Source organism: Acanthochromis polyacanthus, chromosome 16 (genome assembly GCF_021347895.1).
Source record: "Acanthochromis polyacanthus isolate Apoly-LR-REF ecotype Palm Island chromosome 16, KAUST_Apoly_ChrSc, whole genome shotgun sequence".
Lineage (NCBI taxonomy): Eukaryota > Metazoa > Chordata > Actinopteri > Pomacentridae > Acanthochromis > Acanthochromis polyacanthus.
In genome coordinates, this window is record NC_067128.1 from 2552886 (window position 1) to 2570418 (window position 17533).

The 17533-nt window shown below is 40.5% G+C and overlaps 2 protein-coding genes across 2 annotated transcripts; one reads left to right on the forward strand and one right to left on the reverse strand.

The window, feature by feature from the left end:
- The first annotated feature begins 1729 nt into the window (after positions 1-1729).
- psma6b (proteasome 20S subunit alpha 6b) lies at positions 1730-6163 on the forward strand. The gene is made up of 7 exons (XM_022210228.2): positions 1730-1911; positions 3019-3113; positions 3792-3873; positions 4402-4557; positions 4673-4851; positions 5088-5182; positions 5964-6163. The coding sequence occupies exons 1-7, from the start codon at positions 1836-1838 to the stop codon at positions 6019-6021; spliced, it is 741 nt and encodes a 246-aa protein (XP_022065920.1). The 5' UTR covers positions 1730-1835; the 3' UTR covers positions 6022-6163.
- A 1689-nt stretch (positions 6164-7852) lies between these two features.
- On the reverse strand, positions 7853-10275 carry nfkbiaa (nuclear factor of kappa light polypeptide gene enhancer in B-cells inhibitor, alpha a). The gene is made up of 6 exons (XM_022210226.2): positions 9961-10275; positions 9264-9369; positions 8935-9142; positions 8742-8830; positions 8370-8630; positions 7853-8278 (listed from the first exon to the last, which is right to left on the reverse strand). The coding sequence occupies exons 1-6, from the start codon at positions 10194-10196 to the stop codon at positions 8249-8251; spliced, it is 930 nt and encodes a 309-aa protein (XP_022065918.1). The 5' UTR covers positions 10197-10275; the 3' UTR covers positions 7853-8248.
- Between the last annotated feature and the right edge of the window lie 7258 nt (positions 10276-17533).

Below are 17533 nucleotides of genomic sequence, written 5' to 3' on the forward strand. Positions count from 1 at the left end.
TTAAAAGATATGATAGAATCATATTACTCTTAAATATGTTATCAGATAACTTGGTGGGCCTAAGCAAGGAAGAGCTAGCCATTTTTTATCACATTTATTTAGAAAGAATTACCACAACAGTAAAAGTTCCAGGTGGCTGTTTGTTGCCATTTCACTTCTTCTCCTAACATGAAAAATAATCTCCCTTTATGAATGTCAGCTGTAGTGGACATGAGAATGATTTAATGGGGTTAGCTAATAGCTAACTAGCATGCTAGTTCTTTGTTTCCATTCAAATTTCTGACCCAAAACACATTTGTTTGTGGGGTAATAAACATTTTGAATGTATTTTCTATGTAAAGCAATTAATATAGTAAATAAATAGTTGTTTATGACTATGTTTCATGCAACCTCTTAAGTTTTACACTGTTGTTTTTTTTATTTAGTTTATCAGAATTCCATCAGAAAATGGACTGACATTGTTATTTTCTTAATTTTGAAGAGTCACAAACATCGTTCTGTTATCCACTACAAGTAGGCATGTTGTAAAACTTAAACTGAAAATATTTTTGTCTGATTGTGAAATATTGTTTTAGCTTACTTATGCCCACAAACTCAGCCAGAAACCTGGGTGTCATGATTGATGACCAGCTGACCTTTAAGGTTCACGTGGCCTCAGTTTCTCGATCTTGTCGTTATGCCCTTTACAACATCAGGAAGATCAGACCCTTCCTGACCCAACAGGCCTCGCAACTTCTGGTTCAGGCTCTTGTGATGTCACGCATTGACTACTGCAACTCTCTTCTGGCAGGTCTCCCTGCATGTACAGTCAAACCTCTGCAGATGATCCAGAATGCAGCAGCACGTCTGGTCTTCAACCAGCCCAAAAGAGCTCATGTCACTCCCCTGTTCATCTCCCTTCACTGGCTTCCAGTTGCAGACAGAATCAAATTCAAAACTCTCCTCCTGGCTTACAAAACATTTACAAGAACGGCCCCAGCCTACCTGGGTTCCCTGATCCAGGTCTACTCCCCTTCACGCCCACTTCACTCTGCATGTGAGAGACGCCTGGTGCTTCCAGCCCAGCACGGCTCGATATCGCTAACCAGATTCTTCTCCTCTGTTGTTCCTAAATGGTGGAACAAACTACCAAACTCTGTGCATTCTGCTGAGTCCCTTTCTACTTTTAAGAGACAATTGAAGACTCAATTGTTCAGAGAACACCTAGGCACTTAATCTGACTCCACCTTAGGGGTAGAATAAGTCAGGTGGTCCAAAACCCAGCACTTAAAGGGGGGGGGCGGGGGGGTTGGCAATTCTTCTGCAACTTGATGGCAACACCTTTGACCAATCGCACTTGAAGCACTTTTTGCACTTACTACAGGTTTTTCCTTATGTCTGAATTCTTGCTTGTGTTGTGCGTCGCTTTGGAAAAAAGCGTCTGCTAAATGAAATTGTAGAATTGTAGAATTGTAGCTCCAAAAAGGCAGGAAATCACAAAAAAAGGTTACATTAAAAGATACTTTTCTCCCCTGAATGTGCTTTAGTGACATGCATATCCGGTTACCAGGATTAACAAAAATAAATAAATAAGTATAGATAAGTAAATATTATGTATACAATTGAATAAATAAATAAACAAGATGATTTAAATAAATAAATAACAATCTGTGTTCACACACCACCTGAGTGTGAGCCCCGGTGTTGCGTTGCCATGGAAATAGAGCAGGCCTCTCAACCCGGATGAGCTTCTGGTGCCTCCAGTTCAACTACCGGGTACAAACATTTCTGCATGAAGTGAAATCTGCTTGCAAATTCATTTGGACGAACTTCTCGGCCAACTTTACCTTTTTAAAATGTCCCGAGGCTCGAGTGCAGGCTTCGATCGACACATTACCATCTTCTCTCCCGAAGGCAGACTCTATCAAGTCGGTCAGTATGAGGATTTGTTCGCACAAAAGCCGGTTCGCTGGCTAACTCTGTGCTAGCTAGCTAAATGCTCTGTCATGGTTCGCCTAGTCCGGCTTCTAGCTGATAAATTACTCCCCGCCAAAGCGAAAGTGCTGTGATATACGACTCTGAAAGTATTCTTAATGGTGTGCGAGTTGCTATTTTACACCTAGTTTCACGGTGCTAACACTTACCAAAACAAAGCCAGTCAAAATAGCTAGCTGGCTAGTAGGCTAGTTAGCATGTTAGCATTGCAGTAAAGCAAGCTGATTCATTGCTGAAAGTAGCAACTTGCTTTTAAGTGAAGTTTTTCGGCTTTGGGAAGTTAGTTTAACGTTTACTTTTATTATACTTTATCTTTAATTGTTGCATTTGGTCTCAGGGGCAGGAATTTAATGCAGTTACAAGTTTTGACTAGGTTTAAAGGGACGTTATAGAAAATTAGCGGTTCAGGTTGCTTTATTTATTCAGCTGAACTTAACTGAAGTTTCGTTGATGCCATCTAATCGTAAAGCTCCTCCGTCAATAGGACTGCAACCAGCAATTGATTTCATTGTAAATAAATCTATATATTTTTGTTTCAGTTATTTCATTAGTTATTGTGAAATATGTTGAACAATATTTCCCTATGCTTCTCAAGATAACATTCTCAAATTACTTGATTTGTCCTCAACCCAAAGATATTTAGTTTACTCCAATAGAGGAAAATATTCACGTTTAATTCACAAATATTTTTTTCTAACATTTAACGGAATTGATGATCAAATAGTTAATCAATTGTCACAATGATATCAAGTACAGTCTTTGAAAATGTAATAGTACTGTGTAGGGGATAGACACAGCTTTAAATGCTGCTTGTTTACTGCTGTTATTTTGGATAACTGGAAAACTGTGAGCCCATCAATAATCCTGTGTCAGAAGGCCAATCAGATGACACCTGAGAACAGATCTTTGTTTCAATTATCCAGCTGAGACATCCGTCTGTGTTTACACATATCGACTGGACTGTCTGCGATCAGTGAATGCTTCCTCTGTCTGCTGGGTTCATGTCATAACATTCATAACAAGCTGCTTTGTCCTCTTTTGCAGAATATGCTTTCAAGGCTATAAATCAAGGAGGACTTACATCAGTAGCGGTCAGGGGGAAGGACTGTGCAATTGTTGTAACACAGAAAAAAGTACCGGTGAGTTGACGTCTGGATCTTGTTTTCATGCAGTGTGAAGGTGATGTCAGCTCACACCGGGATGTGAAAACAGGAGGCGTCTACCTGCACTGAAAACACCATGTTCATATCATCCAGTGTTTATATTCAGTTTACTGTTGGAGAAAGATGCGCTACTACACCTCAGTTTTACTAAATCTGCTGGGAAAGTGCTTCACAGTTTGGATGTATGGATCGATCTCTAGTCAGTATGAAACATGTTGCAATCTTAATAGATGAGCATCATGTTTTTGGAGCACCAAGTGTGTGTTTAGTCTAACAAGCTGTAAAAAGACTCGCTTTATAGTGTTTAGTTTAAGTTATGAATCCGGCCAAATTAGAACTGAAAAACAGCAGATGTTTGACATAGGAAATGATTTGTTTATTCACTTTGTATTCACTTAATTCTATACCTTGGATACCTGATTATATTTACTTTCTTGATTGCAATGCTAAGTGTATCTTTAAATGCTGCCAGTGGGACACTTGTGTGCTTTCTGTTTGCCTGCAATCTTTGTATACACCTTAGATTATTCTAATTTCTTGAATACAAAAGAAACTTATTCAGTAGAAAGTAAATTGTTTGGATACAGTGATGGTATTAAATGATAAAAAACAATGTTTCCTATTCAATCTTTCTTTGTTTCTTCCTTGAAACAGGACAAGCTTCTCGATGCCTCCACAGTGACCCACCTATTCAGAATAACAGATAACATTGGATGTGTAATGTCTGGGATGACGGGTAAGAAACTTGGGCACTTACAGTTATCTGGATTATTTTTTATGTCTTATTAATTTTATTATTAAACTCTGAAAAAATGCAACCATAAAACACTGTACTTTATCCATTTATTTATAATCCTGCTCGTTTTAAGCAGCTCCTTTGTTTCTGTTCCCAATATTTAACTGTTTTCTTCAGCTTGAGTCACTCTCACATTCAGCATTTTGTCTTCAGCTTTTCTTTGAAGTTGTAAATTCCTGTGGTCAGGTCTTCTTTTAGGAGAAAACAGCATCTGTTTAGCTCATGGAAACAACAAACTGGATAAAAACAGCTTTAATCCAAACACAAATAATGGTATTTTTGAATTGAAATTAGCAGGCCTTGCTGCATTCACTGTAGCTGATGGATCCTCTTTCCAAGCAGCTGTTATTTTGCCATGAGAACAGCTGTCTGCAGACATCATTTAAACATTTGAAGTGTCGTTAAAACAGTGCAACACTTAACGGCTGCTTTGAAGCAAATCTTCTGTCCCTCTCCAATCTTTTGCAGCTGACAGCAGGTCTCAGGTCCAGCGAGCTCGCTACGAGGCGGCCAACTGGCAGTACAAGTACGGTTATGAGATTCCAGTGGACATGCTGTGTAAGAGAATTGCTGACATCTCACAAGTCTACACGCAGAACGCTGAGATGCGACCACTGGGCTGCTGTGAGTCTGTTTAATTACTCCCAGGCGTTTTCTCATGAGATTAAAGTCGAGTTTTGGCACCATGTGGAGCCAGTTGTGACTCTTTTCATCCTCTCTGATGCATGTGAACCTGCAGGTATGATCGTGATCGGCATCGACGAGGAACACGGCCCGCAGGTGTACAAATGCGACCCGGCCGGCTACTACTGTGGCTTCAAGGCCACCGCCGCCGGAGTGAAGCAGACAGAAGCCACCAGCTTCCTGGAGAAGAAAGTGAAAAAGAAACTGGATTGGACCTTTGAACAAACTATCGAGGTATTTAGGAAACACAGTTTTGCTGATGCAGCACAGGTAGATAAGGAAGGAACAGACCTCCTGTGGAACGTACGGGGGTTTCCAGGTGTTTTCATGATCATTTTGTCATTATCATGTTCCTGTTCTGTGAAGTTAAAAGGAACTGAACTATGATAGCTCTGCATTATTTATTGATTATAGTAAAGATATCGTAAATGTAATCTTAACTTGTTTGTTTGCTTTTTGTCCCCCTTCAGACGGCGATCTCTTGCTTGTCAACTGTTCTCTCCATTGACTTCAAGCCCTCTGAGCTTGAGGTTGGCGTCGTCACAACACAGGACCCCAAGTTCAGGTAAAACAGCTGGAAACAGAATGAACCACAAAAAAAAAAAAAAAATGTCATTTGAGGGCTAACTATGCTTGACTGTCTGCACGGTGCAGGAAATGAGTCTGGGTTTCAGTATTGGACAGAAATCTGTGCATTTTTCTGTTGCTTCTAGTCCGTTACAGGCTATCACTGCGTTTGAAAAAATGAAACCCAGATTAACGGAACTGGATAAAAACAAAAGTGCTCATTTTATTTTCATTCCTTGTCGTTTTGACTGCGACCTCTTTGAGGCTTTTCCAAGAAATCCTCTATACCGGAGAACACCAGAACACACGTTAACTTGCCAAATGCCATTATTGTTTGCATTGATTTTGTAAGAAGAGTGGAAAAAAGAAGAGTTACTGCTGCTCACATTTAGCCTGATGTGGCTGAAGAATCGACATATGAACTCATGATACTTGATGATAATTCTCCCTTTATTATCTTGGGGTCGATTGTTGAATTAATGTTCTGCTTCTGCTTCCTGTTAGTTGAATATTTACAAAGAAAAAGAAAAAAAAGATGGAAAATGTTCATTATAATTTACGTAATATAAAGAGATATGCTCAGATTATTATTGTTTTTTAATGTAACACTCAAATATTTTAGTTTAATATCAAATGTGGCAAAGAAAAGCATCAAATAGTGAAGTCTGAAAAGCTTTTTGTCATTTTTGCTTGAATTCTAGCTTAAATCGGGTTGAATTTTCTACCAATCAGTTAATGGAATATTTAAAGCTGATTTGCGATCCGTCTTTCCTCTGCAGGATCCTGACAGAGACTGAAGTAGACACCCACCTGATGTCCCTGGCAGAGCGCGACTGAGCGAGCAGAGTCACCGATGGATGGAGTTCAGAGCATGATGGGATATGCAGTTCCCAGATGGAGGCTGGTGTTATCTTTGTTTGCTGTACATTTACCCCACTGTTTCATTCAACAATAAAAACAAGTTTTTGGAGTAAAACAGCACATTTGTTATGACGTTTACGGTTTCTCTGCACATGAGGCTGTTTCTTTAACAGCGTTTACTATAAATACGTAGGTTTTTTTTTTAAACTGTGGGGCTGGTAAAGCAGCTGGGGAACATGTTGATGGGAACATGAGCTTCTACCTCTGAGCTTCCTGTTGTGGCTCTGAATGCACTAAAATCACATGACCTGCTGAGGTGCACTTATTCTACTACACGCTGTCGTGATGTGGACAAGATTTGACCTCATTTTCTCTACACGCATGTAGTATGAAATAGATTCTCTTCGGCTTACCGGAAACATCTTACAACGCAAATAGCTCCTCTTTGCAAAGGGAAAATGTAGTTCCCTCAGATATCTCAGAATGGTTTTGACACAGCTGACATTCAGCGTGTCAGAGGGGAAGATGGTTCCAGTCAGTGACCCCGTTCAGCTCAGCATCTACGAGGGTTTGGTCATCAGCTAGTCATTCTCAGCTGCTTTTAGACGGTTTCCTATCGGTCTCCTGACATCATCTTTTGTCTTTCCACTTCTCTCTTCGTCTTTGTGCTGCTGCTGCAAAATCAGACAGTTAAAATAGTTGTTTTTTTACCCAAAATGGGGCTTTTTGCTTAATTGCACAATTTTTGTTGTCCTCAAGAGGTTTTTTTTTAGTCATAGTGAAATCTCCCTGCAAACCGGTGCAGGTCTGTAAGCTGAGTTAATGTTTGCAGCTCAGTAAGATGCAGTAAGCACTAAAATAGAATAGAATAGAATAGCCTTTATTGTCATTGTACCGGGTACAACGAGATTAGGAACTGGAGCAAATTATTACTTTTATTGTCAAATGATTGATGAATCGTGCATTAAAAAAACTGGTAAAAATGTCCAAAAAAGTGTTTTCTAAAGCCTGACATGGCATCTTCAAATGTCTTGTTTTGTCCAGAATCCAAAAATATTCAGTTTAGTGTCAAAGAAGAAAAAAAAAAACATTAAGAAGCTAGAATCAAAGCATTTTGATTTTTTTCTTCTTTAAAAATGACTCGCTACTCAAAATAGTTGGCAATTAATGTAATAATTGTCAATCCTTTAACTGCTGCAGCTTCGGTATAGGAAGACCAGTCATCAGGGATATTTTCTGAGTCAACAGTTGACTCCAGGTTTACTCCATCCAGGGAAACTAAACAGCGTCAGTTATTTTTGGATAATTCCTCTCAGAAAAATTCCCAGCTTCACAGCATGTATGCATCAGCTGACAGGGAAATCTTGGACTTCCCAGACTCCAGCAACGTTTCCCGGTCCTGATGACACAGCAGTAAGAGTTTTCTAACCCTCTCTGACACATTTTCCCATATTTGTAAGGAACCTTTCCTCCTTCCCCTATTTCCTTAGCGTTTCTGCCCAGCGCTGCCAGTCGCCCTGTTCCAGGCTCAGGCGGAATATTTAAGCACATCTTGTTCCTCTTATGCCGCCCAGGGACTTTCAGCGCGATGACTCAGGCAACCTGGTGACCTCGCCCAACAGAGGAAATCCCATTCTGTTCCAAGCAGCTGAGTGAGATCTTTTTATGTCTGCGTGTATGTCACATGTCTGACTTCTACATCGTCACTTTGTGTAAATGATGCTCGTTTTGCGCCTCGTAAAAGGCCTCAGAAAGAGTCAGAGCGGAAGGAAATGTACCGACTGAGGAAACACGCCAGTCAGAGCTGTTCATATTCATAAACTCCTTTTTATTTATTCAACACTTTTGTTAATAGTGTTTAAATTCACACGTATGTACAAGTACAAAAATAATATCTCTGTATTTACAATATATTACACGTCTCGTCTGGTATATACACATTATTATATATTTATACAGTCACACAAAGACCAAATGGAAGGCATGGTCCTGCTTTTTTGTGTTTTCTTATGGTGCAGATCTTTCAGTGATCTTGACCGGACTGGGCGCCATCTTCATTCTCGTTCCCAGGGCCAGCACCCGTGGACTTGAGCCTTGGACGGGGGGGGACGTGGACTGGTTTGTCCCCAGTTGGGGGGCGCCGTTGCTCGGCAAACCCGGTAGCAGCTAGACGTTCACACCACCAGTGGAGGGATGGTTGGGTTTACTTTCCAAACTTTATGTCATCGTACAGCTGCAGGACAGAGAAGAAAAAACATTAGAGACTTTTACTTTGAAGGAACAAGTAGATGGAATCCTGTCAGGACATTGGGGCAGATACTGACCTCATCTTCCGACGTGTCCAGGTACTCCATGTCGCTCTCGTCTGATTCGCTGTCAGGCAGCTCTCTCAGCTCCTGAGCCGTCCTCTCAAACAGCTGGCAGCGGATCTCTTCGTTCTGGCGGCCGTAGGTCAGATGGTACGCCGTGAAGCCGCCGTAGTTCAAACAGTTAACGTCGGCGCCCAGTTCCAGGAGGCGGCAGACCAGCGTTGGGTTCTGGTGATCCACGGCCAGGTGGAGCGCCGTCCTCCCACTGCACTGTTCCTTCAGGAAACAAGAAAAGCCAAAGTTAGCTTCCTGCATACTGCTTTGCTTTCATTTGGATGTGTTCTCTGCAAAATAAAGAGAAGTGAGTCGTGAAGTCATGACACCTACCTGTGCATTGATATCTGCACCAAGCTGGACCAGGCTCTCCACCAAGGAGATGTAACCGTTGATGGACGCCAAGTGGAGACAGTTGTGTCCTAAAAGAAGAAAAATCTCAGTTAACAATCCAGTTGAAGAGCTGTTTTGGAGAAACATGAGAGTCCGTTTGCCTTTAAGGGTTCTATTTGAACTGAAAACTTACCACTGTAGTTGGGGAAGGACACGATGGAGGTGAGGTGGCGCTGGCAAATCTGGGTGATGACGCCAAAGCAGGCCATCGAGCCCTTTTTGCAGGCGATGTGGAGGGCTGTGTTGCCGCTGTCGTCGGCCAGCAGTGGGTCTGCACCAGCCTTCAGGAGTCTCTCCACCAGCTGGGGCTGCTCTGTGATCACTGCCAGGTGGAGGGCAGTCTGTGGAGGGCACATTTAGAACATTTATTATCTGATGTTTATAGAGAATTTATATGTGTAATGAAGAATATAAGGGTTTATTTTGTCTAAAAAAAAAAAACAGTCGATTTTTGGTTATTACCTGTCTCTGCTGGTTCTGTATGTTGAGGAAAGGGTGGTTGTGGGACAGTTTGATCATGTGAAAGGCATGTTCAGTGGCTTCATGAATGATGGCCAAGTGGAGCAGCCTGTGGAGACAGAAAAAAAGAGAGCGAGGTTAGTTAAAATAGTGCTTTTCAAAAAAAAAATTACGCATAGAGGAAGTGGTTCCAGCGCGCTGAGAGAGAACAAAGCCTGAGCAGTGGAGCGTTTCGCAAGAATGGAGTTTTGTCGGGTTATTTCCACCAGTTGTGGCTTGACACATCTGATACTTTATCAGTTACTGGCATCGGGCCAGGGACTTTCCTGAACGCGCAGAGCGGACTTTAGCACCGCCCAGACTGCGCTCTCAGCCAAAACACACACACACACACACACACACACACACGCACTGGGTACGCACTGTGCTGCGCGCGCGCACACACACACACACACACACACACACACACACACACACACACACACACACACACACACACACACACACAGCTTTTAAAGACCTCTTGTTTTCATGCAACTTTCGACTCCATTGCGCACTTTTGCAACTTTCCAATTCTTTTCAATGCATTGTGTTTCTAATGTATTTGCCGCGCTCCGGTGCAAAACTTTTACGCACGGAAGGCGACATTTGCAAATGCGCAACTGCAGTAAAAACAACAATCCACAGAAATTCCACTTACGTGTCACCGTCCTCCGTCAGCGCAGCTCTCCAAGGCTCGTATTCCTGCGACTGGTCCTCGCAAGAAGGTCTCACGTTCAATTCCACAAAATCGTTCACCAGCTCGTCCTCCTTTAGGGAATCCAGGCCGCTGTCAAAACGGTCCTCCGGGCAAGGCAGCAATTTCCCGTGTTTGGGCTCCATGTTGTCTAAGTTGTAATCCATTTGGTTGTGGTTCGACACTCTGTGGGCGTCCATGTTTGACTTGTTCTGTCTGTGGAAGCAGCTCCGTCTCTTTCCAAAGGTCAGGGCAGAGTAGTGCAGCCGAGGGAGGCGCACGGCTTTTTGTGCGCTCGGCGGGCGGAGCCAATGGCCGGGGATTTCCAATTGACTTATCTTAGAAAAAGCAAGGGAAATCACACCGGCCTGTGCTTTTGTGAGAAAAATCCCCCCCAAAGACACTCAGAATGAAAACTTGTAGTTTCCTATTAGACACCTATTTTCACCTGTGATGTAGGTTAGGGGACATGTCACCGTGGATTTCAGTGAATGAGACACCATTGGGCATGAATGAGAGGGAGACGGCCCCTGACTGGCTCTTCAAGAATTCCCTTTTGCACTGGGGAAATTATCTGTTACAAGTGGCTAACCGAAGCAGCAGTGCATATTTTCCTTTCTTTTACCTTTGGCCAAATTTGAATGTAAAAGAGATGCATCCAAGTTTCCGGGATTTCAAAATTTGCACTCGAAATTAAATATGGCACACACCAGTAGCCCCACCGGGTTTACATAAGAGGTCTGAAATCTGTGGCTGTGATCATTGTTTCAGTGGAGAAATCAAATTTTAAGTACAAAGCACATTCATATTTTTGGTTTGGATTGATATTAGCTCACGTGAAGTCTCCTAGAAATCCAAAACGTATAAAATGCCTTTCATTTTTTGGTTGTGATTTGTGCAGTTTCTTTACAGAGAAGAGTTAAAAACACACTTATATGTGTGCATGTTCAGAATGCAAGTGTGTATTTTTTTGATGTATTATTTCCGCTTAACCCTCCTGTTGTCTTCATTTATGGGCACTAAAAATATTGCTTCCTTGTCTGAAGAAAATCCAAAAATTCTGCAAAAAGATTCCCCAAATTTCAGAAAATTTGCAAAACCTTCAAGAAGAAAATTCCAATAATTCCTTCAAAGTTTACCTTAAAAGTTTTATTTTAAAAAAATCCCCCAAATTTGGCAAGAAAATTCTTGTAAATATTTTCCAAAAATGAGTACAAATCTTTCAAAAAAAAATCCTAAAAATATTTAAGGTGATTACATACATACATCAGTAAAACGTCTGATATTTTCTTTAAGAACATTCAGAAAAAAACAACTTTTTGCGAATGTTCTTAAGAAACATTTTTAACATTTCTTTTTTTTCCACCAAAAAATGTTCAAAGATTTCCCAAAAATGCTGAAAATATGAACATCAGAAGTTTCACTGTGAAAGTGTGTTTTGTTTCCACATTTTCAAACTTTAAAACGGGTCAATTTTGACCTGCAGGGCGACATGAGTGTTAAATGTATTGACAGTTAGACCTGCCAAACAGTAATATCTTTTCAACTCAAGCACATACAAAAAATACATGCTTTCACCATCACGTGTGAAAATAGTGCACATGGTGTGAAAAAATCACAAAAATCTACACACAGGATATTCAGGAGTCAGACAGAGGAAGGTTCCAGGATTTCCACATGTCTTTCAGTATTGTGAATTGACACTCTGAGCGCAGAGGAGGGAGGGAAAGATTCTAAACTTTCCTCATGGAGACTCCCTGGTGAACACAACACTGCACAACAGGATGTTCTGGGCTTTACCCGACCAGCGTTGCACATGAGGTGAAATCCTGCACAAACCTGCGTTTGATCCTGGAAACTACTGTGAAGCCCCCACAGAAAATGCACAACTTTGTTCATTTCTAGTAGGAATTTTGAATGTTTTTCCTTCAGGTTCTTTTTTCTTCTTTTGCGATTTTCCTTCTACTGTTTAAGTCAAGTCATAAAGAGCAGTTTCCTTTTTCTCCTGTTGCATAACTCAGCGGCTGAAGTGCGTGACAGAGCTACCTGCCTGTGCTTCCCTGACATTTGACATAAAAATCCCAGGATCACGTCTGTTTACGTTGTGAAAGGTACGCTCGGTGAAAACATAGCAACTGTATCCAGGAGCAGTGAAGCTTTCACACCTCTGCGGAGCGATACTCGGTCGAGATTACGCCATACAAACCAAACAGCAACCCACCCAGCAGGGCTGTGATGTCAATATCTGCTAGACGTCTGTCTCCCTGCCCGACCGTCTGCTGGAGGGCGTTACATCAGATAAACGTCATGCATGCATGCATCTCCTAAGTGTCTCAGCTGAATTCCACACATTCTTTAATCTCTGCCAAGTTTCAGGATCCAGGGACAAACTGTTCTTGTAGAATTCTGTATTTTTCCTCTGGTTGTCTGTGTTTACATGGTCAGTTATTTGACCCACATGGGAAATACTGGGACTTCCACTTACAACATTTCTGGATTTTTTTTTTTCCTTTTGCAAAGTCGTTCTTGTCTCCACTTGCCTTGTATTTACACCCGGTTGCTATGGGCAACCAACGAGGAAGCGCTCATGTTGTGTCAGTGTTAAGTGCTGTACGTTGCCCTCTGTCTGCGTGTTGGTAAAATGCCGTTTATCTGAGTCAGTAATGTGCCTCGGGGGCATCACACCCTGTTGCTGCGATACCAGGAGGGTCATCTGACGCTGCTATGGTCATGAAACTTTCAAGTTTTCTTCACTGACCAATACTAACCTCACCCTGCCCTTTGTTAGGCAGAAAAAAACAAAACTAACCCAGTCTAACACAACATATGAAGGTTGTGATTTTCTGTTTTTGTTTAAAGTCTACAGATCTTAAAGACAGAAACGGGGTGGACAAAAAAATGACACAACAACAAAAAAGAAAAAGAAGAAAATGCATTTTTAATGACAGCAGCATTAAGGGACAATAATAATAATACGAAAACCCTCCACTGAATGAAATATATTTGCTAAATATTGTCAAATTTAATACAAAATGATAATATTTAACAAGTCAAAAGAAGATTAAGCCTACAAACTTCTAAAACATTTTCAAAATAGTCGCTCACTATAAACAGTGTTTATCATTTTCATTCAGGCAGTGATTTAACAGTCATAGCAAAAGTTAGTTTGATGTATGTGGTGGACAGCTTGAGTACAGCTGTAAAGTTACGTTACTGAAATTACATCATGGCAAATTTGTGAAACTGAAACGCTCGTAATCTCTGGAGAGCATTCACTAATGTCACTTAAAAGAATAGTGGAATGGTTTGACATTTAGGACGAGCTGCTTACTTGTTTCCCTGTCAAGAGATGAGAAGATCACAATCATGTTTCTGTCACAAAATATGGCTCTAAAGCTGGGAGACAGTTAGCGTAGCTTCACTGGGAACAACGTGACAGCTGACCTTTGTTCAAAAACAGTTTCCAGCACACTGAAAGCCTTGTACTTTACTTATTCCAATTATTTTGTCTGTGCTTTTATTCTAGTTGCTGAGTTAGCCTAGCTATTTTCACTCTTCCATGTTTTAAGCTAATGAACATAATCTTCTAGTGCTGGTTCAGTAATTAACAGACAGATATACCTGCATTTTTAGTGTACAAATTTAATCAATCAATCAATCAAAATTTATTTATAGAGCATTTACAACACTCACGATGACCAAAGTGCTTTCCAGTTAAAAACAAACATTAAAATAAGAAATAAAAGCAGATTAAGAAAGCAACAACAGAGCATATCAGGAAAATAAAATCAGATAAAATACAATAAAATAAAATAAAATAAAATGTCACCATATTACTGTTTATTAAAAGCCAGTCTTAAAAGATATGTTTTTAGCCGAAGTCAGTGATGGTGCGAATGTCAGGGGGCAGTTTGTTCCAGAGTCTTGGCCCAGCAACTGAAAAGGCTCGATCCCCCCAGTGTTTAAGCCTGGTCCTTGGGACTTCCAGAAACAGCTGGTTAGAGGATCTTAACTCCCTGTTTGGGTTTCGGACAGAGAGAAGCTCCGTTAAATAACTAGGCGCCAGACCGTTCAGGGCTTTAAAAACAAAAAGTAAAATTTTAAAATCAATCCTAAAAGAAACTGGAAGCCAGCGGAGGGAGAAGAGGATGGGGTGATGTGCTGATGCACTATACGTGAGCTAATAAAAGCATGAATAGTCCTTTCCAGGTTGGTGTGACTTAAAAAAGGCTTTACTTTAGATAAAAGACATAGCTGATAAAAACTGGCTCTGACCATGTTGTCAATCTGTTTTGTGAAAGAAAAACTGTTGTCAAAAATGACACCGAGGTTCTTTACAGATGGTTTTAACTTTGAAAACACAGAGTCTGAAAATGCAAGAACATTGTCCCCAAATAAAACGTAGTCAGTCTTGTTCTCGTTTAAATGGAGGATTAAATGGAGAAATTTAACAAAAGTAAAATAACATATTAACTTTTTTCTTTTGAGGTAGCCAGATGAGCAGTTTTTTTCCTGCTTTCTGTCTTTAAGCAAAGCTACATATAACCCCTAGCATTGCTTCCATGATAAATAAGACACGCTTTTGTTTTTTTGGCATTCAAATAAAATAGGATTGAAATAATGAGTTAGCTGTTTGTCGTTAGAAGTGTAGCTAGTCATATTTGTGTTTTCCATTGCTGTCAGCCAGGCTGCCTTATCTGGAACCTTGCCAGCAAGTTGATTTCTCGCGATATTTGTGAGTTCACAAATCTCTCAAGAAACCATCTTACTCCGCTCCGCATTCACTGTTCGGACAGAGCCAAGTTGGCACGGGTCAATCACGCAGCAGTATTGGTGTGTGGGGCGGGATATCCGGGTGTGAAGACGACACCAAACGCCAGTAGATCAAAACAAACACGGCAACGGAGGACAACGATCGTGTAGATGCTGCTATTAAGTCAGTTTTAGCAGAATCTCCTATCGCTTCTTTGAAGTAAGAACAACGAGAGGCGCTTTGCACATTTCTGGATGGTAAAGATGTTTGTGCTTTTTTACCTACGGGTTTTGGTAAGAGTTTAATCTACCAATTGGCTCCGCTCGTTGTGAAGATCCCGCGATTGGCTAAAAACAAACCTGTCAGAGGCGGGACATACTGTTGCATTGTCCAATCCGTGCCTCTTTCCTCCGAACGGATTTACATGGAGCGGTCCCAGATTGATATTGTGGAGTACTATCAAGTACTACACAATTATTAATCTGGCTATTGCCAGGTTACCTTATCTGCATTCTTCATATCAACCTTTATGCTAAGCCACATATGGCATTAGCGTACAGACACACCTTTGTAGTTATTAGTGTACACTTTGTAGTGTAGCTTGTCATATTTGCTTTTTAAACTTTTTCCATCTGCATTCTAGCAAATCTCCTCCTTTCTCCAGTTGCATATTCAGCATACGTACAAGAGGAATGAATATTATTCCATTCTATAATTCTCGATTCAGTCAAGAAATGATGTTAAAAGACTGACATTACATATTAAATTAACAATGTTAATTATTAACCCCATGAAATAATATTTATTTTATGAATTGACCTGTGTAATTCAAATAGTCCTTGACTAATTTAAATGTTGAAGTTAAGACCCTGCAGAAATTATGTACGGATAATCCAACAAATCCAAAGATTCCTATTAATCAAGCACAGCGAAGAGGAAGAACTAGACCTGTAGCAGAACCAGGTTCAAGGAGGGCGGTCATCTGCCTCGACCAATAAGGGTGAGGGTCAAGTAAGAGAAAAAGACATCAGAGACGATCAAACAGCAAACAAGAGGACAGAAACCGGCATCTCTGGAGCCAAAAATAGATTCAGAAACATACCAAAAGGACAAAGCACAAAGTACAGAAGAGACAAGACACAAAGTAAATAATGTCTGTAGCGCAAAGAAAAGCATGGAGGAAACGACAAGAATCTCAAACCTCAAGTATTTACCTTTGTGAAGACAACTGTATGAATAAAATAGCCAATCTAAAGCATATCTGCTTCAATAATATAACATTTATAATACAACTAAAATAAATAAAAATAGAAGATTTAAGAAAACATCTATTTTAAAAAGAATAAGCACACCCACCCAGTTTTCAAAGTGTAAGATAAATACAAACTGATTAGGCTATGTAATTTATATTTAAATAAGCAGGAGGCTTTTTTTAAAAAATCATAGTTTAGCTTATCTGTTACTGGTTACTTGTATTGCTCAGCTGTCTAAAAATATCTTCAGCTTCCCAGATGTGTGCACACCATCGATGACAACTTCGCTCCTGTTTCACAAGGAAGCTATAGCTCCATTATTACAGTAATCACTCAGTGGACATTGACAGTTAGCATAAACCAATCCACTTGTTGTGTGGGTGCAGTGACACAGCACTGACACCCAGTTCACACACAGTACGCCCACGTTATGCTCTCACAATGTGTGGTTTAATGTTAAAAGGTGTGTTTTACTATGACAGCTTCACACATGGCTGTTTTCCATGGCTTGTATTAGATAATAGGTGGGTCTGTTTAATGCAATGAGTAAGACTGTTTCTCTGTCAGAGGGACTTCACCGCAGTCGTGCGATATGCAACGTTGTTATCGCTTGCCTTTACACAGCTCACGATGTCATCTGTTGCTTCTGACTTGTTTTTAAAGGAGTCATGAGTAGTAGATGAGGAGATATGAATGAACAGCATGTGTGGCCTCCGTTCTTCTGACCTTATGTAATGATCTCATTTGGTATGCAGGACAAAGGTACAAGGAAAAGCTTGAATAATCCTGTGTGTTTACAAGAAAAAGTAAAAAAAACCAAAACAGTTCAGACAGGTTTCTCTACCTGTTTACTTCACGGTAGCATGTTGAGATTTTGCATTTCCTCCTCCTTTCTCGTGATTCGGCTTCTGAAAAAGGGACTTGAAGACATCTGAGACTCGGTGTATCGATTGAAACTTTCAAAGTGAGGTGAAAAATTCTGAGGTCCTCCCCTTTGTTGCCTTGGTTTCGCGCTGAATGTGCACATGCATATTATTTCGGGGAAGCGTGGGTGTTTTTCGGAGAAGGGGTAATACCTTTATTTTCCTTCATAGGCATTCCCACGGTGTTATATACGTATATACATATACATACAGAGAAACAAAGGGGTTAACCTGACATCTGTTGTCTGCCATAAGGAATCAGGGTCAAAGTTAAGGTGATGCTAGAAGTGAGCAGCAAGGAAATAGAGAACAACATCAAGTCAACCTAATTAAGAATATTACATTAAAAATGATCATTTTTTCCTCATTTAGCTTTTGTAGTATTTGGCCATGCAGATATTTTTGCCACTAATTGCTTTTTATTATTTTCAAATTCAAAATAACTACCAGATTTCCGGTTTCTTTAAAGGATTTGTTCGACTTTTTGAGAAGTTGTCTGTGCTGTTTATAACGTCCAACAGCTCACTAGCTTAGCTTAGCAAAACGAACGGGAGCAGGTGGACGCAGCCGATTTGTCCAAATTGTCCAAAAGGTTACAAACAACAAAT